This window comes from Aythya ferina, assembly GCF_964211825.1.
Source record: "Aythya ferina genome assembly, chromosome: 9".
NCBI classification, from domain to species: Eukaryota; Metazoa; Chordata; class Aves; order Anseriformes; family Anatidae; genus Aythya; species Aythya ferina.
In genome coordinates this window covers 6,957,348-6,983,187 of record NC_140305.1, presented here as the reverse complement: position 1 = coordinate 6,983,187, position 25,840 = coordinate 6,957,348, and the positions used below count along the sequence as shown (strand labels likewise).

The following is a 25,840-nucleotide window of genomic DNA, read 5'->3' as shown; positions in this document are numbered from 1 at the left end:
TAGCCCAGAAGGGAAACGCTATCCAACTACCTGAAACTTTGATTTGACCTGCTACTAGCTACTAAATTCACCCAGAAAAATGTCTGTTCCTCCCCACCCCCCTTCCCTAAAAACAAATCAAACTGAGTAGAAATATTTAAATTTCTTTAGCTCTTGTTCTGTAAATAAGATTTCCAGTCTCACTGCTGCTATAAAATCGGTCCCTATAATCAATTTCATAGCTATCTTTCTGGTTGAGAAACGTTCAATACACCACAGTGCAGTAAACACTTTTACCTCTTCAGTGATAATCAGCTTCTGACCTTCACCTTTAGCTGGTATTATCTTTTCATACCTAGGGAGATTTATCCTAGAATAAAAATAGAAGCAAGTCTATAGCTGACAAACAGAATATTTGTAAAATGCAGGAAACTTTAGAAATGTGGCAACAACTATATGTAGAAAACTTTGTTAGCAACTGTTCTGGTTTTAGATGTTGGGATTTGGGCACGTAGATTTTATTTACGCTGCTTAAACATTAAGTTTTCTATTGAATAGTAAACAGATAACTAAAATAGAAAGGATGCCTTAGTGAAGATAAAGTCATAGCAGAAAAGTGAAATAAATAATTTGTATCAGTACGTATTATAGAGGAGCACAACAAAGTGCCTCTGCAGTCGTTGTTTACAGAGGATGAGTATCAGCTGGAGCAGCAGTTGAAAAAGTTGTAGAACAGATCCAAAATGTAACAAGATTCTGGTCTAGTCTCTCAGAAGTATGTAACAGGCCCTCTCCGGAGGAACAACAGGGACGCATATGGACATCTGACAAATCCAGCTGATCTATGCCTCAGACTGCCCTCTCCAGTCAAGTAGCAATGTTATTGACCAGAAATGGACGCGTATTCAAACAAGTAACAAAACACACAAAAATCTCACAACTCTGTTACCTTTCTTTAAAGACCTGCAGTCCTCGGACCAACCCTTCGAGGCAAAGAAGATCATATCGATTGGCAGGAACATCAATTTTATAGAGAACAGTGTCAGATGCACCCTCTGCCTTTCTTTCACCCTTTTCTTTACTTATAATGTCTTTCTCAGATGTCTGAAATTAAGCAAAAAAAATGTTTTTAACCTGAAATATCTTGACATTGACAGCACAATGATAGTGAGATAATGTAAAAGGAAAAACTATTAAGTAAAAGTTTAAAAGTATAATTTGGATTTATACAGCAAGTATACATGCCAAGTATCAAAAATAATGTAAAATCAATATCTTTCTCATATGTAAAGATCGTAATGTAACATATCAACAGAAAAAAAAAAACACTCTTAGAATTTGAATTGTTTAAACAGAAATATAAGTACAAGTCTGCAAGCTAGCAGATCCCAGTAGAGAACTGGGACCTTATTTACAGCTACAGATCAGGAAAGATTGGTGTTATCAATTCTATTCTGAAATACAACATGACATATAGGGTTTAGATGTCTTTTGGAAAACCTAATTAAAAAAGCAGTTAATTTAATTCAAAAAGCAAAACCAGAATGAGTTCTACTGGAACAAGATTTATGTTGATACAAGCAAGAGGGTCAGCAAACTTTCACAAGTACAGAATCTAGTTCAAAACTTGAAATGTGAGTGAGTTACAACTCAGGAAACAGAATGTCCAGGGGAAACATTCTTGTGGTATTGCACACAAAAATGCATACAAAACACAGCCAATAAGATCTTGCAAATATGTTTAATATTTGCCATATTTTCCTTGTGGCCTTATTTATGCTGCTGAATTAAACAAATTTTTTGTCAACAGAGATTGCCAACTTTTACAAACTGTAGCACTATGCCACATGGGGGCCTCCTGCCCCCTAAAACAGCAACTTTGGGGTCTCCTTTTCAGATTTAAACCACTTGTGTCAATACGCTCTGTTACAGGAGTATTTTATACAAGACCCTAAAGGTCTGCGTTACATACTCTGGACTGTGCTACACAGATATATGAGAAGGTTTCAGGTGGAAAAGCTCGCTGCAGTACTGCTGAGGGATCGCACAGGATAAAGGGGACGCTGAAGTCCTGTCTGCATCACTTTTTCAGCACAGCCCCACGGGCACGGTTCCCTCCAGACCTTGACTCGATGTTTTCTCTGGCGCACGGTGAGGGCCTTGTCCAGCACTATACTGGAGAAGCCGGTGGCAATGTGCAGCGCAGGCTCTTACCACGTATACCTGCTGTCATTCTGCTCCATCAGGTAACAAAACCAGGACTTACCACGTCATCGAGCTCCAGGCCAAACTCAAAGCAAAGCTCATCAAATTCTTCATCAGCTGGGGGGGGGGGGGGGGGGGGCAGGAGAAAAAAAAAAAAAAAAAAAAAAAAAGAGTGGGTTTTGGTTTACAAGCAGAGCTCGGAACCCTAAAACTAAATTTTGTGGCGTTTATTTTGATAATTTCAAACAATTTTGAAAAGGGGGGGGGGGGGGTGAAAACCACGTGAAGCAGTTTGCCAGCGCCCGCGCAGCAGTTTCCTTAGGACTCCGCGTTCCCTGAGGCGTTACTGCCGCAGTCACTGCGAGGGGCTCCGCGTGTCAGGGCCCAGCCCCGAGTGCCGGCCCGGCCTCTCACACGCGGGGACCCCCGCTCGGGGCCGGGCTCCCCCGCTCGGTGCCGGTGCCGGTGCCGGCCCCGCGCTGCCCCCCGCCCGGTGCCCGGTGCCCGCACTCACTGTAGCTGCGGCCCAGCGCCTGGAAGAGCAGCTCGCGCCGCACGCTGACGGTCGGCATGGCGGCACCCGGCCCGCCCCGCGCCTGCGCGCCCGCTCGCCTCAGCGCTGCCGCCTGCCGGGGCGCCGGGAAGGACGGGGCGGGGGTGTTGGGAATAAAGGGATGAGCTCGCTAATTGCCTCGTCTGCCTGCCTGGGGGGGCGAGGGGAGGTCTGTGTGTGTGTGTGTGTGTGTGTGTGTGTGTGTGGCGGGTTATAAACACCACGCTGGGCGCTGCCACCGTGTGAGGCTGCGAGGGCACCGCGGGGTGGCAGCGGGGCTCGGCTGAGGGGGAGCTGCGGGTGTGGGGCTGTGCCCGGAGCCGTCCCCGGAGCCGTGCCCTGAGCCCAGCCGTGCCCGGAGCCGCCTCCCCGTTCCCGTCCCCGTCCCCGTCCCGGTCCCCGCCCGCCGGAGCCGCGCCCGGGCCGTTGCCGTGAGGGCAGGTGGCGGCGCGGTGCTGGCGCCCGGCATGGCGCTGCGCTTCGCCCCCGTCAGCGTCCCCCTGGAGCGGAGGATCCAGACGGTCGCGGTGCTGCAGTGGATCTTCTCGTTCCTGCTGCTGGGTAACAGCCTGCCTCCCCCGCCATGCCCCAGGAGAAAGGGGACAGGAGAGGAGAGGAGGGGGTTTCCTTCTGTTCCCCGAGCCCCGGGCATCGGGCTGCTGCGGGGCTGCTCCTGGGCTCGGGGTCTTCTCCTGGCAGGGGGCTCTGGATGCTTTTCCTCCTCTGGGTCTCCTTCTTCCCATGGAATCCTTTAGAAATACCTTCCTGAAATGCTAGTGACAGCACCTCCGCGGGCTGCCCACTGGGTTTCTGAGAGAAATTTTTAATGATCGTCACCATAAAGACTGCTACACCACTAACGCTGCTCACGCTGATCCTGTCTAATAACTCCGTGTACCGTAGTTCAATAAACTTTTTGTTTAAATGGGTGGTGAGTTTGAATAAAGGTTGGCAGTGAACTGAGAGCCAGTAGTGCGACCGCTTCTGTAAACTAATGCAAAACGTACTTTAAGAAAGCTTTCCTAACAATTTTTCTTAGTAAACTCGTTCCACTGATTGTTCTTCTGTAGCGAACTTTCCTAATATCTTAACAGGCTCTTATCGCTAAACATCTAATCGTAACAGCAAAGCCTACAGGTAGGTGTCGGGAACTTGCTGAAATGAGCCGCTGGAGGAGGGAAGCTGGCCCTCGGTCCCCTGGGACCAGGTCCCCGACCCTACAGGTTGGAGGGAGAGCTGTGTGGGATGCCCTGACCCGAGGGATGCGGTGACCGCCTGCCTGTGCCCTGCTGCCAGCGCTGGAACACCTGACAGAAACCTGTGCTTTAGGGTTACAAGGAGAAAAAGAGTGTGCGTATCTGCCTTGCACAGCTTGGAAATCCATTGTCATTCAGGTGCTGCTCTGATGTGCTTCAGATGACTGTTGGGTTATGTGGCCGTACCCAGGTCATTTATGTATGTGGGGGAAGCACGGGGGATATGGAGCATCTTCACAGGCTTATCCCGAGCGTTTGGCTGGTTTATGTTACCTCTAAATTATATGGGGTTGGACTATAAACTGTTTATGTTTGTGGCTGCCCTGTAAATAGCCCGTGGTTTTTATTCTCTGTTATTGAGTTAAATCTCGACGCATCTCATTATTCCAGTCTAAATAATGCAGTGGATACGAGCGGCAGTGGAAGGAAACAATTTTTATCCTAGCATATGTGGTGACAATGCTGCCACCTCCTTGAGGAATATGGGAAGCCCCATCCCTCTGTGCTTCCTTGGAGTGGGCAGCAGAGAATCCCCCCTTGCTGCAGTTTGGGGGGAGTAGGCAGCTGTCTGCTGCAGCTGGTGCTGCCTGGGAGGAATAAGTGTCAAGGAAAGTCAGCAAGGAGGGGGTCTCACAGCTGCTTAAGCTGAATACAGTGAGTACACACAACCATGAAAAAATCTGTTGGCAAATGCCCCCACAGAGGACAAATTAATGCTAATAATAATCTGCTTTCATTTATTTTTAGAGCTTTCTGGGGTGACTTTGTCATTTTGTGTGTGCATCCTTGCAGTTACAGGTCAGTCAGAATGGTCTGGTTAAAAAATTCCATGTGGATCCAGGAAAAATCAGTCGGTTGGCTTTAGTAACTGTAAGAACTGAAAAAGATGTTGGTTCCTAGTGTCATGGATTGCAGTTATGCGTAGATGTCCTTTACCCTTTTGTGTCTGCTGAGCTAACAGACATGGAAAGAGTGTTTGTTTAAGCTCTTGGATTCAAAAGTGACTCTTCAGATCGTGCAGGCGATACCCAGGCACAAGTGAAATACTGTGTGAATTCATGGGGAAGGTCAAGGGGGGTTGGTGGTGTTTGGGTGGGTGTTATCATTATTTTTTCTAATGCAGCTGGAACTAGTTTATACCAAGCAAGACTTTTCTGCAGATTCAGTGATTCTTATATAAAAATCAGTCGGTAACACCAGATGATAACCAGTGATTTGTGTTACAGGTATCATACAGTGTTTCTGTTTAGAGCAACGAATAAATAGGGTACTGGCTTAGTCCATAAAGTTGTCCATTGAGGATGTGGTGAGGTGCCACAGCTGAATAAAATAGCCTAGTAGGATGAATGATGAAGTAAGAGAACTCTAAAAATTAGTGCCTGGAAAGACAGAAGCTGAAGCAGGTAATGACATCCTTTAAATCTGGTAGGTGGCATGGGAAAACGTGGTTTGTTGTGCAGACTAAGCTGTAAGGGGGATGTGAGTCTGTTGTAACTTTGAATCCGTGATGTGACTTGGATAGAAGACTCTGGAAATCCAGCATTGTTTTTCTCTTCCTGGCTAAGAGAGGCTTTAAAGTAGCTAAATTTAAAGTAAAAAGTACATTGTGGTGGCATTTGCACCTTGTTCTCCCTGGCACCTTGGTTGCAATGCTGCATGGTTTTCTTAGAGCATGGAGCTGATGTTTGAGAATGCCTTCCTGCTTGTGTGGCTAAAGGCTTTGCACAGTTTGGCCAAAGTACATGCACGCGATAGCTACCTCAGACGGCAAACCTCAGCTTGCAGTTGCTTATCACCACTTGGAGAAAGCGCTGGTCAGTCAGCGAGCAACTGGTTAAGTTCTGCTCCTTTGCACTGCTTACTGGCCTGCGCTACAAACACGGTACTTCTGCTTTAGAGCGTAGGCAGAACAAACCTGCCTCTGCCTCCAGAAAGCCGCATAGATGTACAGAGCATTTCATTAGATACAAAAGGAACCTCCTTAAAATTCAGGGTGTAAGTTCCCATGCTTTCCTGCGCTGTTACTGTAAGCTGCCAACACTTCTCCTCAAGCAGAAAAGACGAGTTTTTATTGTAGCAGTGGGTCTTCTGTTGGTTATCCAGGAGCATGAGTCCAGAGGCAAAAATGACCTCTAAAATACTGTAAGTGATGTCTAGCAGCTAATCTAATGATTTCCTGCACTGTGCTGCCTGAAACTGCCATGTGGAAGTGCAACAGGCTAAAATAGTTTAGGTGAAGTTCCATGAAAGAGAAAAGTGTCTCAAATGGGCTTGTTGCTTTTAAAAGAAAACTGCCAGCCTGGAGTCTGGGAAACTAAAGCTATCAAAACTGAAAAACAAGGAACACTAAAACTGCTGTTTCTTGCTGTGTTAAGCAGAAATCCAAAAAAGCTTCAGACTCGAGCATAATTTCAAGTCATAAGGGTTTCACTGCTGAAACAGCAAGTATGCGAAGTGTTGCAATTTCAGAGTACCTATTTTGGAAAAAAAAGCTGCAAGCTGCGGCTTTGATAAATGCATTTTTCTGTCTAATTACTGTCACTGGATGTTCATCGGCTTGCCAAGGGACTGACAGTCCCAGGGCAGGTCTGGCGCCGTGCCGAGCTCCTGCAGCGCCTGATGCTGCACGCTGGTGTCTGCCTGTGCTGTTGTGCAGCCAAACCCCAGGCAGAAGGTCACCTGGAGAAAGGAGACCTGCAAGCCCACAAGTGCTGCTGAGACGACCAGGGGCAAGAGCAGAGGTTGCATCATTCCAATCTTCCACCCCATTCCCAAAAGCAACTGTGACGGGCCATGAATGCAACAGGTGTCACTGGCGTTCAGTGCGAGATCTTTGTTTTTAAGCTTGGAAATCCTTTCCTTAAGGTTCCTGACTGAGCACTTTTCACTAGGGTTAGTAGAACACCTGATGTCCTCCCGCTAGGAACCGGTGCAGGTTTTCTTCCTCTTGCAGAGTAAGCGAGCAGCCCTTTACCCGTGGTACAGACACGAGGTGTGCAGGCGAGCCGTGTGCCTGAGCGCTGCCAGGCTGTGCGTGAGGGTTGCTTTGTTTCGGGAGGTGCTCAGCGCCCGGGCAGCAGCAGGTAGGTCGAGGTGCTCCTTTCATGCAGTGAGATTCGCTTACGGTGCTGCTGTGCAGGTGCTGTACCTTTTGTTGTTCACGCTCTGTGATCTGCATAAATCAAATGGCAATTGGACCCAATAAAGCTATTTTACAGAGATGGGGGAGAGAGGGTTTTTAACCTTGTCAGCCAAGGGGACTGGGGTCTTGTTCTGAGGTGAGGAGGTGGTCGGGAAGCATGGGACCTCTTTCAAGGCTTGTTTTCTCCGTCCAGCAGTGGTGGGGCTGGTCTTGTCCTTACTGGGGATCTAGGAAGTGACTGCTGCATGTGTACCCCTGTGTTTATTTGCAAAATACTTAATAATAGAAAATCAATACAGAACAGAAGCTATACTTTAGTATGCATGAAGCCACAAAATAATATGCTAAAGGCACTGGTGTATATTAATGTGCATCCTGTTTTCTAGTGATTAAACTTCTGTGCATGCAGCAGGTAGGATGAAACACTGAATTTGGCTGGAGACAACTTTGAGTTGTGGGTCCAGCTTCCCCAAAATAACAGAGGTGATGAAACACTTGCCACAGAGTGAGATATTGCTGCTGTAATGATAGGTGACTTCAGTGGTGAGAAAGCAGGTGTGCAGTGGGATGTGCTAAAGCGGGGGAAAAAAAATAAATCCTTTTCCCCAAACATGTCTTGATGTTTTGTTATCTGGTGCTGGTTTGATTTGTCAGCTGTAGCTGGCTAACTAAAGCCACTATCTCATTATTTTATTTTTATTTTTTAAACTTGCAGCACTCGGAGCCCTTCCTGGCACGCTGGCTGATATTGCTACTTGGTTTCACGCCTCTCTGTGCTCATCTCTCCCTGACGAGCACTGCTGGCCCTCAGGCAGGGATTGGTGTGTGATCCCAGGGCATAACAGGGTACCTGCTGATGCCTGACTGGTATTTCTAGGAACGCTAGCACTGCTGCCTGCCTCTCAGGGAGGGAATTTAGCCGTGTCTGCGGGGATGTAAGTGCAGAAAAACGGCTGTGCTGTGTCAGGCATGAGGACCACCTACTGTGGCATCATGTATGTGAGCATAACTAGTACTGAATGCCTGAGGAGGAGTAAAAGACCTAGGAAATACGTGGACTAACACATTATTTGGCATGCTGTCTCAGGATTTGGTAATCAGTAACTCAGGGATTTGCCATATCCAGGCCGCTCTATCTAACAGTCAGTAGTGCCTAATGCTCCGTATCTCTTGCTTATCAGTATTTATCGCTGCAAGGTCTGCTTCCTTGGGAACGGCAACCAAATTCCCGAGTAAACAAGCCCTCAAACCAGCCTCCAAACCTTGGCATCCGAGGGTTTGTATTTGTTATCGCAGTAGTGTTGAAACACAGCTCACTTGGTAGGAATGCTGAAATATCTTCGTGACTGGGACTGATATGCCGAGAAGGGACGGGTACACATTCAACACACGCTCACCTCCTTACCACCTCAGTCCTGCAGATGGCTACCAAATTCACATGGATTTTGACAATTTTAGTTTAAATAAGTTCCCCCTTATTTTTGCTGCGGTAATATTTTTTTATCTGGGAGTCTGCCACAGGTAGAAAGAGGCAGCAAGTTCCTGTGCTTCTGGTGGAAACATGCTTGTAGGTGGAATTGTGCAGACTAGTAGCATCTAAACAGGGTGGTAGTAGCGTTACATACTCCATATTTTAAGGACTTTGAGGGTAAAAGCTGCAGAGCACTACTCTGTCTTTGCAGACTGCCTCCTGTTAAGTCTTCCTTGGGTGCGACTGTTGGAGTTAATTTGCTGTATGCATAACTTCATTTGAGTTTCTACCCCTTGCTTTACCATCTGTACATAGCTCAGAAAGTATTTCCAGAAGCTAAGGTTGGTGGGTTTTTTGTTTGTTCATTTTTTGGTTTTGTTTTCTCTAATGAAAGAAGTCACTAGCAGGCAGAACTAGTTTGTAATGCCAAAATCAACTTACCACTGTTACCTTGCGAGATACTAGAGAGGAAAAAATGCTCATTAGGGACTAAATCATCACTGTGCAGCTCTCTGCTTTCCCCCCAATGTTCTGTTCCTCAAGCAGCCAGCTCATAAGCATTGCTGCTGCGAAGAATAAGGCTGAGGAAAGCTCTGCTCTGCCCTAGGTACGTCCCTGTGCTTGTTAAGGAATATGCCATCTTTCATTTTTCCCCTGCAGCCATAGAAGCAAGACACAAGATTTTCAGCTTGCTCTCTTCCCCTGGCATGCTTTATGTATTTGTGTGCACGTGCGCTCCAAGCCCAAAGGAGCAGCAATATTACAAATCCCATCTCTACATGTGTATTCACGGGAATGCCAGTGGCATAAAGATGTCCTGCTTATCTCATGCTTTGTGGGATAAGCTTCAAATCAGTCAGCTCTGAAAGCCTCCAACCGATTTAAGCCGTGGCAGCACGATGTGGTTCCAGAAAGCTTTGCTAAGGGCACCCGTGTGCCGTTGTTCCAGCAGGATCTGCAGCGTGGTTCAGACCTGAGCTGTCGAGCAATCCAGAGGTGTGAGCGGCTTGCTTTGGGAAGCAAATGGACTGAAGTCGCTTGTTACTCCGCTGCTCTGGGGAGCCTGTAGTGTGGGTTGGATGGAGACCAGCACCCTGGCCACTGAGGATCTGCCTGCACCGGCTGGACGTGGTCTGTGACTGCTCTGAGGGCAATGGGAGGCTTTCTGCCCGTGGGTGAGCTTAGGCTTGGTGCCCAGGTGTTTGAGCATCCTTGGGCAGGACAGCTGCTGGTGCTGCCACCTAACACTACTGGTATTAATCCAGGTTCGAGAGAAAAAATTATACTGGAAATGCATCTCAGGAGGATACAAAGAAGTGACAAATTCCAAGTCATTTAACTTCTGCCTAGAGTTTGTTTATAAAATAAAGGTAAATAAAAGGTAAATATACCTTTTATAAATAAAAGGTAAATAAAATAAAAAGGTAAAGCGGCTGCCATTTATCTGCTCAATGCCTTCTCTGAAGGAGAGGACACTGGTTTTGTGTTTATAGGCACGTTGGTTTTGAGTCACCGGTGCTCAGCTCACCTTGCTATGAGTAAATGCACTGAGATGATGATGAGGTGCCGTACAAGGAATTTGCTTTGCATGTCTCAGTGTGAGCGCAGTAATAATTGGGTTTTGTCCTACAGCACGCCGAGCTTCTCCCAGGAGGTGCAGGGAGCACACTGCACTCCTGCCCCTTAGGTGCACCCCGTAACGTTGGCTCTGTCCTTGCTAAAGCAAAGCAGCAAGCGTGCTGATCTCCACGCGTGTTTGCCTGCACAGCACTGAACAGTGCTATCTTGCACTTCTCACTGCTGATTTAATTAGCTCTCTCAGCAAGGATGCTTTGATCCAAAGCCCCTTTCAGCTGTTTGGCTAGGTAACAGATACTTAAAAGCCATGGGATTCTGCACGGAGCCAAAAGTCTTCTGAAAGGAAGGCTCAGAAATACAAATGCTCACCAGCTCGTGAGAACTTGAAGCTCATTGACTTATGGCAGTTACAAAACTTCTCGTGCTTATTCCAGCTTAGTGCATGAACCTTGTCATCTTGTCCAGATTATCATTGCTGCGAATTTCTGTAGTTTCAGGATTCATTTTTTTAAAGAACAGATAATGACTTTTCCTCCAAATGCTCCTGTTCCCTATTTTGAAGTGTTGCCGGCGTGGGGTACCCAGGGAGTCCTCCCTCGGGAGCAGAGGTGAGTGTCCTCCTTCACCCACGTCGCTTGTCCTCTGTTACAGGTGTTCCCCAGAGCTCACTTGCAGTCTGGGGGAGTTTTCCACATTGACTTTGAAGGTCTGTGGGTCTCAGTGAGCCGTGGTATTCTTCTAGAGCTTTTGCTGAGGTGTTTCTTTGTGTGAGACCAGGTTTGCCTGTTTAAGCAGGAGGCAGTGGGCTTCTGTACTGACTGTACCGAAGCACGGAGTGTCCTTCAGACAGTGGTGTTTGATCCTGTTTTGACTTAGGGTTGTTCCCTTCTTTCCTTTGAGCAAATGCAATTCCGTATTCTGCTGATTCCTGCCAGAAATGGGCATTTTCATTCATTCCTCTCCTACACAGTCTAACGGGCAGCTTTTCCTGCTTTGTCTGCTGCTCAGCTACCTCACAACGATATCTCCTGGTCTGTGCTGCAGGCACAGCCGGGCTAGGAGCAGGGATAGGCTGGGAGAAGTTCAGAAAAACCTAAGTACACACGTTGGAAGAAATACATGAGTGTGCATAGTTAGGCTCTGATTCCAGCAGCTCAAAACCTGCTTGAGGGAATCTGCTGAGAGTTTTCAGCTCCCAAAAGTGCTGCTAGAGAAAATCTTTAATGAAGCTGACCTGAACTAGGACAACTGGTTTTTAGTGTTGGTTCATCTGCCTGTTTCAAAGTTTTTGTTTCTGCCAAGGTTAACACTGTGTTAGTCAAATTATTGCCTGATGTAATTCTTCCAAGGTTTCACCCCTCTCTCCTCACTGAGGTGCCTGGCCCAACGTGTTTCACCTTTTAGGACATACCCGGATATTGCCCTCATGAAAGCCAGTCAAACGTGGGACATACAAAGCAGTTCTTAAAAATCTGCCGTGTAAAATGCCTCAGAATAATGCCTCTGTTCTGCGGCTCTGCCAGTGAGGACTGGGTCCTGTTTTGCTTGCTGTCCTATAAATATAGGATGCCAAAGCCCAGGCTCCCTGGAATTCAGCATCTGCAGCTGTACTCTGATCCATGACCTGATGCGTTCTGCTCACAAGAAGCCAGAGGAAGCAGGCTGGTCGGGTGTGCTGCAGGGCAGGGAGCAGCGTGCACCTAGGCACTGGCTTTACCTCACTGCTTATAGCTGCCTAATTTGCTGCAAGAGTGCAAAATTCTGCAAATCCTACAAAAGTTAATGTCTCCATAGGGAGTCTCCCTGAATTTCAGGTTTGAGCCCCAAAGTAACGCGTTCCGTGTAATAATTTTTTTTTCCTGTCTTTTTGAACTGTGCATAATGCACTGCCTGCACGTGGATATTGTAGGAGGATGCTACAGTCCTCATTAACCTGTGTCTGAAAGTAGCAGGGCTTAAAATTGGTACTGTGCTCCCACAGAAATGGTGAGTTTCTGATTGCAGTGACGTGTCCAGACTGAAATGAAACCTCGTGATGTTTTGGTCTTGTCTAGCACATCTTCGTCAGCCGCAGAGCACTTTCTGCAGGGAGTAGAAGTACCAGCCCTACTAGATAGGTAGAGAAACTAAGAAGCAGAAAGGGAAAGTGATTGCCCAGCAGCATTCCTATTAGAAAAGAGATCTTGTTGCAGCCCTCTCCTTTCAAACCCCTCCTCCCATCTTCTTGTTCATGGGAGCATCACATCTTTGTTAGCTCTTGCTGCCTCCTTTTAGTCTGTCCTAGGTAATCCAGATGTTACCTCCCAAATGTCAGTGTTCATCCTCACCATGGGGAGAAGACAGCTGTGCTGGTTCTCAGCTCGTGCTTTTGTTCTATTAAAAAATCAAGCATCATCTTAGGCTGATTCCCCCAGTTATGCAGAGTAAGAAATACAGGCTGAGGTGATGCATCCTTGGAGGTAATTGCCTCAGTGAAACAACATTCACACAAGGTGGAACAAGCCAACTTCAATTTGTGTACGTTTTCAGTAGCATCCCTGGTAACAATGTGAGGGCTGGGAATTCGAGATCTTAAAAAAGACAGTCGTGATTACTGCTAGTTGTGATATCTTTTTTTTTTTTTTTTTTTTTTTACCTCTTTCCTTTTGCAGCACAGTTTTGCTGTGGATTCTTTGTGATCTTGATTTTGGGCAACTTCTGGTTCCTTGCTGTTCTGTACCTCGTGTGGCTCTACCTCGACTGGGAAACGCCATGCGCTGGGGGCAGACGGTCCCAGTGGGTCAGGAGCTGGACTGTCTGGAAGTACTTCAGGGAATACTTCCCCATTCAAGTGAGTAAAAGGTTTCTCACTGAACTGTAAACATTTGAACAGAGACAGTTTGAATAGCTGTGAACATGGACTAATGTCTAGGACTCATCTGTGGTGTGATTATAATGGTTACGCCATTTAAGATCTTTTTAAAACATGGGAAACCTGAGATTTAGCATCAGAAAGCAGAAAGGGGCAGGGGAGGGGGAACAGGGGTAGGATTTCTGCTTGGACTGTTGGGACACAAGACAGTGCCTCAGCACAGTAAATGCTTCAGAGATAATTTTTGGAGATTTATCTATTTAAACTTCATTCAGCACTAAAACAGACCAGTAAAGTGCTTGGAAGAAAGAAATGAATTGTCATTGGTTCTGTATCCTGTCGACCTGCAATTTCCACGTGTTGTTTTTGAGAACCCCTGTGAAATGAATATTAAAACGTCTTCCACCATCTCTCTTTTTCAGCTTATAAAAACTTCAGATTTGAATCCCAATCACAACTACTTACTTGGCTTTCACCCTCATGGGGTCCTGGTAGCTGGAGCCTTTGGAAACTTTTGCACGGGCCCAAGTTTCAAAAATTTATTTCCTGGGCTTACTCCGTATCTGCATATTATGCCCATCTGGTTCGGCTGTCCCTTCTTCAGAGAATACATAATGAGTGCTGGTAGGTAAAATCAGAGTGTCTCAGCTGTTCTCCACATTGTAGCTTCTGCTTCAAATGTAAGGTCTTCTCCTGTACCCACAAGCTGTACCTACAAGTTATTTCACTTCAAATGATCAGCGCTGAATTTAGAGTGCTGGCACTAACTGTTATGCGATGAACTGTTGTTGCAAAGTAATTTTGAAAGGTTTTATTAATTTTGCTAAACTGTATCATGTATCAATATTTATAATCAATCCTACTGGAAGTCTGAGTTGCTCTGTTGCATCGTATGTGGCATATGCAATGCAGGTGGGTCGGGTGCAAGGAAGAGCTTTACAGCAGGAACAGCTCACAGTAGTTGTTCTTCTTGCAAGACTGCTCAGAGAATAAGGTCTATTAATAGTTTGATTTTGTTGGGTGTTAATGATGGTTATTAAATCTGAAATGTTATGGTCAAACACCGTATTTCTACCCTTTACAACACCATCTGAGTTAAACAGATAAGGTCAAGTAATTGCTGGTCATTAGAGTATTACCGCAAAATTTTGCCTAATACTTCTAGATGTGGCAAGAAGGGGAGCAAGGGGAGCAGGAACAGGAGCTAAGGAGCCTGTGGCTGAACTGATTTCATCTGCTGACTTTCCCTGGCCCCACAGCGAAGGGGAACGGAGCCTCCAGCACCTGTTGTATATAAAAGGGTCATGTTTGTTATTGGTACTGCAGTAATAAAAGATACAAATAATAAGTAATAGAGTTTGGGGAATAGAAAAATATAAGCGAATCAGGACTAGTGTTCCTCTACAGTGGTTTAATACAGGAGTTATTTTACTTAAATTCATTAAACTACAGCATTTGAGTAAGTACGGTCTGCAGGACAAGAGTAGGTTTGGGAGACAGATCTAGCTTTCAGTCCTCCCTGCAACATGGACAGTGTGATTTCAGACAAACTATTTATCTGCTCCCTGTGTGGAAGCATGCCAAGGGTGCCCGGATTGATACCGGAATTGCAAATCCACGTGCACTTCAGCATACCAGAAGCGCCTTTCAGTGCAGATGTTGTTGTCAGAGTTTTTCTGAGGCTTGCAAGGTTAAGGGATTAGTAATGTTGCAAGATGACAAATTTGAACATTGCCTAGCCTGGAGGTCAGTTTACCTCTTTTTGCATCTTGACCTGTAGAAAAAAGCATTTATGTGCTAAGAAATAACTGCAGTAAAAATCATGCTAAAGAATAGTCAGCATCTGAGCTTGTTTTTCACCAGCGTGCAGCTGATAAACCAGTGTTTTATAATTTGACTCATAACCTGTATTATACCAAAGGGGATCTTTTGCTCCCTGTGTCTGAAGTCTGCCAGTTGTCCTTGGGAAGAGCAGTCACAGCATTACCCAAGCTGCTGTGCAAGGGAGAGCGGGGAGCCGTCCCCTGCCTCCACTTCAGCAAGGAGAGGAGTTGGTCCTGGGGAAGGACAGTGCCTCTCGCTTTCTCTTCCAGGGAAAATGCATGCTGAGTGGTGAACGAGCATCACTCACAGGATTCGTGTCCTGGGTCAGCTGCCTTCTTCAGAGCAGCAGTGACTGTCAAGGAGTATATGGCAAATGGAAATAGCTTTTTACTGAGTTCTCTGAACTTGCCCCGAGATCCAGCTATTTCTCTTGGTGGCCAGCTCTCAAAACCAGATCACAGTCATTGTCTTTGTTGTGACATGTTCATAATCCATTTTGTAATGTCTGCAATAGGAAAAAAGGAGGTGAATCCTTCCCTCAGCATCCAGAAGGGCACAGTTGGATACCAGCCCTGTAAAAACAACAACACAAAAACAAACCCGAAACACTGCAACAACAACAAAACAACCAACAACCAACCAACCAAAAAACACACAAAATGAAAAACAAACAAACAAACAAAAAAACCCACAACAACCTAGATTTGATTTCTAGATTGTCATTTAGAATATATTAATTCAACACAATATAACTAAACATGGCTTCTGGGTGAGTGGTACCAGTGTGAGCCTTTTAAATAGGACTTAGGCACGAAGTTGCTCTGGAGGGGTCGGCTGTTCCTGTTAGGAAGGACGCTTCTCAGAATAGCAAGCTCAGAGCAAGGTCTGAGTCGATGCTACAGACTCCTACATCAGTGTGCCTCTGATTAGAAGTAGTAGCATTGGCAGGAGCACCAGGAAGCTATTCTAGCCTAAAGAGATTAGCCTAAATAAATGTGAGTGACAGGTCCTGGTTACTAGAGAATAAGCTGATGCAGCCACTGGGAATCGTGCAGCGGGGCCTTTCCTGCCTCTTTGGACACTGCTGTGTTTAAACCCTCTGTGCTTTATGGCTTTTGCCTCTGCTTCAGCACAACCTGCTGCGGTTGAGCTGTGCTGTTCTCAGACATAGAAGCAGAGGCGGAGTTGAGCAGCCAGCCAGCCGAGACAAAACTGGCTCTTCCTAAAGATCTCAAACTTCTGTGGTAGGCAAGCAGCATTTTAGCTCGTTGGTGTGAAATTAAAGGACTTAACTAAGACCTAATCTGTCGCATAGTGAGGGTGTTGAACCCAAATCTTTCAACTCAGTTGTGCTGTAACTGTTTAGAAACATCATTTAGACATCATTTAAAAATATTTTATATATTCCACTGTACTTGTAAGTGAAGCATCTGTGAGTGACTCTCGGAATGTTTGCTCCTAAAGGGATGGTTTCAGCCTCCAAGGAGAGCGTCTCGTACGTGCTGAATAATGAAGGAGGTGGCCACGCGTCCATCATTGTCATCGGAGGAGCCGAGGAATCCCTGAATGCACATCCTGGAAGTTTGACTTTGAACGTCCTCAACAGGAAAGGCTTTATTAAAATGGCCTTGAAACATGGGTAGGTTTCCCATCTGGCCTGTCCCAGTAAGCACGCTTTGAATACAGAGTCTTAAATATAGTACAAATTATGTGTAGTACACTCAGAATTAGAATTTGAAAGAGCTATTTGTGTATGAACGTGCAGATATCTGATGTAAGAGCTAGTCTGTACACCTCGATCCAATCTGGGTGTCGAAAAATCCTTTTTGTCTTTCATAATTTATGAGCAGTAGGTGGAGTTATTAGCATATCTTGGTGATCTGTTTTAGTTGTTCTATATTGCAGTAGCAAAAAGTGAGAATTGCGAAACAATATTAGTAAACCTTGGCTTTTATTGCTGACCGATGCAGACGTTGTTTTCTCTTATGTAAATTGAAGTTATAATAAGACAGAATTTTCTTACCACTCTAAGCCAAAAAAATTTAGAAAGCTAGACCCTGTTTTATTAAATCGTTGTAAAATGTATTCCAGGAAGATTTCTTTTCACCTTTATTCTGAAGACTTTTTTGATTTTGTAGATTGTTGTTTACAAAAGTATGTTTTGGGGAAATTTGTAATGAATCTCAAGAAAAACTAGTTTACTTTTTACTATCCAACATCTATCAGTATGTAACTAAGCAGAGAGAGCATTAATATCTTTTGAATGCTTTATACAGCGTGAGCTGTTGTTTATGCTGAACTACTGGAAGTATTCGAACCAATGACTTATTCCCGCTAAGCTGTCTGGTAAGCTCCCAGGATTATACATCGACATGCAAAACGATAAGAAAACAATATTAATCCTAGACAGATCTGTAACATTTTTTAAACTACTAATTAGAAGAAAAAAGGTGGGCTCTGAGAAGAGTTCTGCTTTCACAAAGGATGCTAAGGTAAATTTCTTCTAGAAACTGTCATGTGTCAGAATATTCCAAGAAGGTTTTTTCTATATATGTCACTAGGATTTTCAGAAAAGAGCTGTACCCTGGTAAAGTAACGTTTTAGTGGAATTTGTACCCAGAAACATCACTAGTGTATTTAAATTGGGACTTTGATCAAAGACGCACAAAGGTACTAATCTCTGTTCAATTGCTACTAAATTCATGAGAAGTTTTTATTTATTACCATAATGTTTGGAGGATTATTTAAGTCCTTTTTTTTTTTTTTTTTTTTTTTTTTGAGCATGCCTGATCTGTCAGTTCACAAAGGCTGGTATTTATCTCTCATCTAAACTGATTTGGATTGAGAAACTAGGTACTCCTGTGCCATTCGAGGCCTTGATTTCAAGAGCATCCCCAACACATGACAACACTCTCAGGGCACTTACAAAACACAATAATGAACACTGTTCTGTGTTAAGTTCAGTACTTCAAGTCATGGTTCTCCTCTTAAAGAAAGGCCTAGTGTCTGGAAATAATGCCCTACCTGACTGACTGACCTACACCTCACACATGATCATCCTAACCACTAGACTACGAGTTATTCTGGGTCTGAGCACCTTCTAGACAAACAGCCTCTGTGTGAACTGTAGGACACCTGACTTCATTTCTGTATCTCTGTTCTGGTTTTGGACTGTATGATGATAGGACATGATGAGACTCCAGCAGCTACAGCTCCTGCAGCACTGTAGGCAGGCCTGAGATCCTGTGCCAAAGGCATCCAGTAGATGCTTCTGCTTTTATCATTTGTTTCTAACAACTAACAAAATCTGAAATGAACTTCCAACTTGTGGAAATGAAAGGGCAAGGGAGGTCTGCAGCGTGAGGAGGGTGAAAAGAACACATGCTGTAAGTGTCTACGTATCTTTCTGGTGCTTGTGATCCACAGCATCAAATACCAGGAGAGGAAAGGGCAGTGCATAGACCAGGAGTCCTGTGCTCCCTGGCCCTGGCTTTTACACTGCCAGTACAGAAAAGTTCTCATTCCTCATCTGGGAGCTCATCAAATTTGCTCTTAAGTATGAAAGCTGAAGTCCTCTGCACTTCTGGAAGACATTTTGGTCCAAGGTAATACAGATATCTGATATGAAGTGAAGAAATTCTAAAGATATGAAAGAAGTGATGAATCAGCTAACTTATCCTTAGTTTCACAATCAGAAGTTACTTATTTCTCTGTCACAACCTCCTACATAGTGTCTTGCAAAAGTCTTTACCATCCAGATTAGAAGAAATCTCACAGTCTTGGGGTGCTATTGCACCACCAGATTTTCCTGTTTGTCTTAACGTAGTAGTAAAAAAATGGAGTATTTACACAGCACATTATGTACCAGGCTTTCCAATATTTTCTTTACAGGTGGCTGGGTGATATGTTGTATGAGAAACCACCCCCTGAGCAGACACCATTCAGGGTCGTGAGTGGGAATGACAGTATTTGGGAATCTTCACGCTTGAGAAACTATAGAAGCAGTTGTTTTGTCCATACAGGAGAGTTTTAGTTGTCCACAGTACTTTCCAGACAGCTCTGTCCTAAATGTATCCTCCTCAGGCATTCAGAGCTTTGTGATCACTCATCTCAACAATATTATGGCAATGCTACTATTTTACAGTGTTTTCTGAAGGATAGTGTAAGCTGAATGGAATGAATGAAACTAAGGCTTCAGTAAAGCAAATAAAACCTCTCAGTATCCTTCAGAGACTGCTTGGGATTGCTCTGGTAGGGTTTTCTGTTGTTGTTGTTGCTTTATTTTTGTTTTTAAGCTTAAACTGTGTAGAATACTGTTTGATCAAGCTCAGAATTTATCTAAAACATACTGCAGTTGAGGCTTTAAATATAGTGATGCTTTTGCCTGTTGGAGATAACTGCACTGATTCCATCTGCCTAAGTTGTTTGTTTGTCCAGGAGCTAGTCAGTGCCCTTCCTCCCAGCCAGTTCATGAACAGAATGAAAATTCATTAGGCTGTGAAGGAGCCAGAATGAGTTAATATAATTTCTGTGAGTATGATTTGACCTCTGATAAAAATAGATCAAGGCTAGTTTTCGAAGAAGTCTGGAGGAAGTAGGATTTCACTGGGAGTTGGACAGTGGGGGAGTTTGGCATTGTACTCGTGTTTGTATGGATGTCTGTTTTTTATCATGCTTTTTGTGCTGAAATCAAGTGCCTGCATTATTCTAGTCAAAAGGCAGAGGAAGGCTAAGATCTGTTTCTGACACCACCCAGCTGGGAGCATTATAAGGTTAGCAATGAGGCTTCTTTCCTTGCCAAAGGAGAGAATACAGTGGAACAAGGGTGGACTTGCTGAAATAGTGGTGGATTTGATCATAATTATGATGCATACAATTATTCATTTTTTATTATTATGAATGATCATAAAAGGTTGTAATGGGTAGCAAACAGCTAAATACTGTCCAAATACTCAATGCTACTTGTTGTGAATGACTTTTTTTTTTTTTTTTTTTTTTTTTTGAAACAAACCCAAAAACCCTACACAGCCAAAAAGCAGCTCCCTATCAAAAGAACTGAATACCTGCTACTGATACATACTAGAGCTGCTGAAGATTTCTGTGCTGGTTATAGGGAAAGTTTCCACACTGCTGATGTGAACCACAGTGCAAGTGCTGGCTGGTGTGGGATCCTCACTGTTCATTGTGTTGCTTTACAGGGCTCATTTGGTCCCAGTGTTTTCCTTTGGCGAAAATGAGCTATTCAAGCAAGTTGCAAACCCCAAAGGTTCATGGCTCAGAAACATACAGGAGAAACTGCAAAAGATAATGGGCTTTGCTTTACCATTGTTTCATGCTAGAGGAGTATTTCAATACAGTTTTGGCTTAATACCTTTCAGGCAACCTATTCACACTGTTGGTAAGTTCCTTTTGCCTTTTCTAATGCTTTTGAAAATATTTAAAAATGCATAGATGTTCTCCTAATATCTGTATAAATTTATAAATCTAAGAAATATCTGGCTACTGTGCAGCTAAAACAAGTACGTGAGGTTTAAAATAAACCTTTGCATATATATATATATTTTTATTTTATTTTATTTTTAATTCCTCTCCTCCCCCATGTCAAAGGAGGAAATCCTTTCTCCCTTTTCCCTTTCTGTCCCAGAACAAATAGTATTGTTCATTCATAGTTATTCCCAGGCTTATAGCTGCAGCAGTCCTCAAGGAAACCAAAGGAGTTGTCCAGCCCATACCAGAGGGCTGGCACAGCTCTGCAGCCAGTGCTGTGGATTCTGGGTGCCACAGTTATTTTGTAAGATGCCCAGCATCTTCATTTCTTAGCCCTGCAGTGAAGCAGCCGTGGGATGTTCCTGGTATTGCACAGCCACTGCAGCTGCACTCTGGAGCAAGGCTGCTGGAAGGAGCTGGTGTTGTTCTGAGCTGATGCTCACTGGGACTGGCAGGGACGGAGGCCTTCAGCTCCCTGTGGTGTTTCCTTCCGCCTCCCCCCCTTTTTTTTTTTTTTCCTTGCTATGGAAAGATCTATGTTTAATTAAGAACACGCATGCCACGTTGACAGGCAGTTTGGAAGAGATTTTTCTTGCAACAGAACTTGTACGATCTCGTGAAATCCTTTACCTTTGGTGTCTCTGTTTCCTCATGTTTGGAAACTATTTATTATCATCTCCCTGCATTCGTGGGGGGAGTTGTGGTATGGCTCAAAGCAGGCTTAAAAGTGTTAGCTCACCTACTGAAAGTTGCAGAGTTGTACTGACCTCCACCCAAGCCGGTTAGCTGTGTTCATGTGGCCAGGTAGCTGAGTGTCCTCCTCCTGGAGCAGACACTAGCTCAGAAGCTGTTGTCCCTAAAGCAAAGAAAGACAATTCAGTAAAAGCAAGGTCCCTGAAGTCCCTGAAGTGTGCATGTTTAGGGCTTCACAAGTGAAGTAACTTTGCTTTTCCTGTGAATTATTACTGCTTTTCAGAAACAGAATCAGCTCTAGAGTATTGATTTGAGCATTTTGCTTAAAACCGAATCCGAGGAAGATCTGTGTAATTTCTAATTCCACAAGAAATTCTCTGCTCCCGGAACAGACTTCTGCAGAAAGGCTTGGGGCGTGGTTTGATGTTTCCAGTCAAGCTCCAAGATCTTCTGCGTCTGACGTGCAGTGATTCCCCCCCCCCATCAAAGTCCTGCTCCAGCCAGGGCCGGGATCACACCCGTGTAGGCCCTGAGAGCTCTTGGCAGCTGAGCCTGCAGCAGGAGTATGCAGAGTGGCTCTGGCTGCACTTTCCTTCCCGTTAATCAACACCACCCAATTTGAAGTGGCGATATGTGTTGAAAGGGATTTTCAGGTGCTTTTGAAAAAGCTCCTGGAGAGTGCTTTTAACTCTCTGTTTTTCTAGAAGGAAGTTAAAAGAAGATTTAAAGATTACTTCCTCTGCAATCTTTGTCAAGTCTATTATGCTCTCAGTGCCTCCATTTACTTCAGTGAAAGAAGAGCAGCTGTCAAAAATTGTAGTGAGTGAACAACGTGAGATTGTGGGAAGTCTCTGTCAGCAAATTGGAGTTTTTTCAACTAAAGCATTTTGTGGAGGAGGCTGCCCTCTGGACTTATGTGGGCTTACCTCATGTTCCCTCCAGACCTGACTCCAGGTGAAGAAGCGTGATAGCAGGCTTCGCACAGTGTCTCGTGTGGGGAATGTTCAGGTTGGAAGGATATTTGTGAGCAACTTACGGTTCAGAGACACCTCACAGGGTTTGGGGGTTTCAAGTGCTACGTCTCCCTAAGCTGAGGTAGCAGATGAAATTTCTGGCGCAGGTGCAGTGATGCCCATTTTGTATAAATTGGAGAATATCTCCATTTCCCTCAGTGTTCACGTGTTTGCGAGCTTGTAGGCTTCACTCTTTTATCTGAATTTGAACAACAGAGAGAGAAAAAACAGACCCAGGGCCTAGGTTTGTGAGAGGCAGGATGAGGCCTGAGAGCAAGAGAGCTGTGCTGTGACTCTGCCAGCTTGCTGGGAGCTGGGCAGAGCCATCAAAGGGAGAGCAGCTTTACTCAGAAAGAGATGTCAACGAAGCTAATCCTGCTGTTGTGTTTGACTTCCAGTGGGAAGCCCCATCCCTGTAAAACGGAACTTGAATCCCACCACTGAAGAGATTGAACAGCTACATGCGGTATATCTACAGGAACTACGAAAATTGTTTGAAGAACACAAAGGAAATTATGGGATCCCTGAGCATAAAACTCTTATCTTTGAGTAGTAAACCACAATCCGTCATTCTAAATCTCATGGAAAAAACTACTGTATGCTGAAAGAGTTCTTTCTTGCAATCTGTGTTTTGCAATCTGTAATTATCCTTGTGTAAGGAATAATTTTAGGAAGGGATTATTAAATAGTTTATTGATCTTTATTTTATGAAAACAAAAAAAAGCATCCTAAGGGTGCAAGCCGTGAAGCCAGTGCTGTTTTGAGTTGTCCTTTTAGGTTCATCTGTACTAGAAATGCCAGTGAGAGACTCGACACTGATGTTCTTACTACCATGGTACTTCACCATAGCTTGAGCAGAGGAAATTGCCCCAGCATGACAGCAAGAGCAGGAAAAGCGTATATACCACAGAGGTCTGTCATTAGACATTGGGACTGTAACCAACATGTATCAAACACAAGTTGTCTTCTTAATGTCAAAAAAAAAACCCTGCTGCTCTTCCAAACCAAGTTGTGTATTTTCAGTAGATGGCTATTACGAGCCATTTGCATGTGAAATCATGAATAAATGAGTTTTCTGCCTTGAACAGGATATCAGCAAAAGCAGTTTGTCCAACCAATGGAGCAGACCAAACGCTGTTTGCAGGAAGAACAGAGTGTTGAGTTACTCTGTGCACATATGTGCTGGGTGGGGGTAAGCACTCAATAATGTGACTTTTTTGGACAGCTGTCCAGTATGTAAGATGAATCAGCTTTGTTCGGTAGTTTTAGTCTCAGAGAAGATGGCAGGCACAGGACGGAAGTACACCAACGAAGCTAGTGTGGGAATCATGAATTTCACCTCTTACGCAAATGAAAAGTTATCCTATGCCAAGCACTGCCACACAAGGAAGGGGAGCCCAATTTGTTCAGTCTAGTTCTGAAATTTCACCAAGGAAAGTGTACTTGATTTATATCTTCTTCCTCACTGATAGATGTGGGGAAATACGTGGAAAGCAGTGCCTTGGAGTGACAGCTGTAATTGCCAAAGCAGTGGGAGGACAGCTGTAGGGTGCGGCAGGTTAAGAGGATGTTTGGTGTGCAAACCAGCTGCCTAGATGTGAGAGGTTTATCTGAAATGTGGATATCCATCTAAGAGAAGAAGAAAAAACATCTTAGCCAAACTCTTTTTCAATTAAAGTGCCTAGGTTTCTGAGATGATTTGTAAAGAGAATTATAGTATAAATATAAATATATATATTTAAATGAAATTCTTGTATTTGTAAATGCTTTTCATCTGTGTGTGGACTTTGCAGACCTGGTTTTACTGAAGTGTTTGGTTTGCTCTAAGCAGTTTTTGCTCATTGGGCAGCATGGGGCATCTGCAGTGGGGTCTGCTCAGCACAGGTGTGCTCTGGGAATGGTGGTGCTGGCACCATAAGCACAGCTACATTGGACACATCTGATTCTCCTCAGGAGAAACGCAGTTGGAATTTTGGGAAAAGTTAAAACTTTGTAAAGAAAAGATCATAGCAAAATGAAGGTCTTCAAGGAAAAGGGTCAAAATATTTTGACTCCTGAAGAGTGGATTCCTTATGAACCAAAGCCCCAAAGCTGTGTAGATACTTGCCAGACAGACCAGATGGGTGTTGGGCTGGAGTTCCAGAAACCCTCCAGCAGCAGATTGATTTCCTTAGGAGGGCCGATATATACCTTCTGGTATATAGCAGTCATTCAGAGGTGACCAGCCAGTGAATCCTGTTCCCACTTTCTTCAGGACTATGGATGTCTCTCTGGGAGCCAGGATGAGAGCTGGAATTCTTGCTGTTGCCTTCCCAATGCTTTTGGTGCCTGATGATCACTGTGGTGTAGACGTATCACTTCTTCCTGCCTTGTTCCTCTCTCCCTGGGATAAGATCTCTGAAGAGCTGTGTGTGCAGACAAAATAAAGAATATTGGCTAAACAGGGGAGTTACGAGCAGAGCTTGAGAAGAGGAAGCACTATGAGTGTGAATGTTTAACATGAATTTAAGATCAGGGCTGTTTCAGCTCTTGGAAGGGCGTATGTCTAGGGAAGTCAAATGTGGCAGGTCTGCTACCTGGGAAGAGGCCTCCAGCATCCTGAGTGCTGTAGTGATGAGCCCTAAATAATCACTGACCCATTTTGGCTTAGCCAGCTATGTGAAATTTCCTTTGGTTTTGTTTTTTGCTGTCTGTCCTGGTGAGGAGTGCTGATACAGTCATGAAAGAAGAATTTGGAGTCTGTGTCAGGCTTCCGTCCTAAATCATCTGCTCTAGTGAGATATTTCCTCTCATTTTCAACCTGCTCTTTTCCTAATACCTTAATGATATAGGAGCTCAGGATGTAAATTTGAAAGCATTAGCATTGGGGTGAGGATGGGAAGTGATTGTAATAAAATCAATTTAGCTAAAAATTCTAAGGAATATAAAGATACTGATTTGGGGGCAATACCTGGTCCAGAGGGTACCCTGCAAATAGGCTTACTTCTGAATTCCATGAGAAAATTATTTGTGGGCTCTGAATATCATTCATAACTGGCATAGTTAGAACAAGTAGGGATTGTGTTGCTGTGACTACTAGTATTTGTTATGCTTTGTAACACGGGAAGATGGAGGAAAAAAGAAGTCTTTGAGCAATATGAGTATTTTTTCTTCTCTATAACTACTGCATATTGCCTGTGATGGTCCTTACAAACTACCTTTTATTAAATTTTCTACATGTTTAGGCCGATTTTAAAATATAGTATCAATCTCTAATAGGCATGCTGTCTTCTAAAATAATTTGGATTTTACAAATCCAAATACTATTTGGATTTGAACACCAAATTGAACACCAGGTTGCTTCAGAGCAACCTGGAAACTGTAGATCTGTTGTGATGCCCACGCTTACTGTGACTTGCACTGTGGTGTGTTACTCTTAGTGCCTTTTAATGAGATGGGTAATCCCAGGGAAGCTAGTCATCTATTAAAAAGATAGATGCTTTGCATGTTTACCATTGAAATACTGTTTTGTCTGATGTGCTCAAGCTGGCAATGCCTGCCTGTTGCCTTGTGAGTGAACATCTCTACCAAATTTGATTCACAAAAAGTCTTTAAGCAGCAGTCCTTAAGATTTTTTACTTCCTGAACTACAAAGCATATTTTACACTCTTTGTAACTCTTCATGACACCAGAAAAATATGAATGTCAGTTGTATCAATGATAGATGTGGCAAGATGGTGCAAGATAATAAAAGTTTATACCAAAGAATGCTTGTGTGGACTGGAATTCAAATATTTGTCACTACTATT

At 44.2% G+C, this 25,840-nt stretch overlaps 2 protein-coding genes across 3 annotated transcripts in view; one reads left to right on the top strand and one right to left on the bottom strand.

Moving 5' to 3' along the window:
* FARSB (phenylalanyl-tRNA synthetase subunit beta) overlaps positions 1 to 2,810 on the bottom strand; it is a 36,375-nt gene extending 33,565 nt beyond the window's left edge. Inside the window, exons 1-4 of the mRNA XM_084528839.1 lie at positions 2,699 to 2,810; positions 2,246 to 2,301; positions 929 to 1,083; positions 277 to 349 (exon numbers count right to left, since the gene is read on the bottom strand). Of these exons, the coding sequence (XP_084384965.1) occupies positions 277 to 349; positions 929 to 1,083; positions 2,246 to 2,301; positions 2,699 to 2,756 (342 nt within the window). The 5' untranslated portion in view covers positions 2,757 to 2,810. The remainder of the gene's footprint in view (positions 1 to 276; positions 350 to 928; positions 1,084 to 2,245; positions 2,302 to 2,698) is intronic.
* A 108-nt stretch (positions 2,811 to 2,918) lies between these two features.
* On the top strand, positions 2,919 to 25,799 carry MOGAT1 (monoacylglycerol O-acyltransferase 1). Of its 2 annotated transcripts, none has more exons than XM_084528849.1 (6): positions 2,919 to 3,298; positions 12,836 to 13,014; positions 13,458 to 13,659; positions 16,324 to 16,498; positions 20,058 to 20,257; positions 22,451 to 25,799. In XM_084528849.1, exons 1-6 carry the CDS (start codon positions 3,205 to 3,207, stop codon positions 22,603 to 22,605), a joined length of 1,005 nt encoding a protein of 334 aa, XP_084384975.1. In that variant the 5' UTR covers positions 2,919 to 3,204; the 3' UTR covers positions 22,606 to 25,799. The 2 variants fall into 2 exon arrangements, with proteins under 2 accessions (XP_084384975.1, XP_084384976.1); XM_084528850.1 differs by lacking the exon at positions 22,451 to 25,799 and adding an exon at positions 21,323 to 22,444.
* Positions 25,800 to 25,840: the final 41 nt, after the last annotated feature.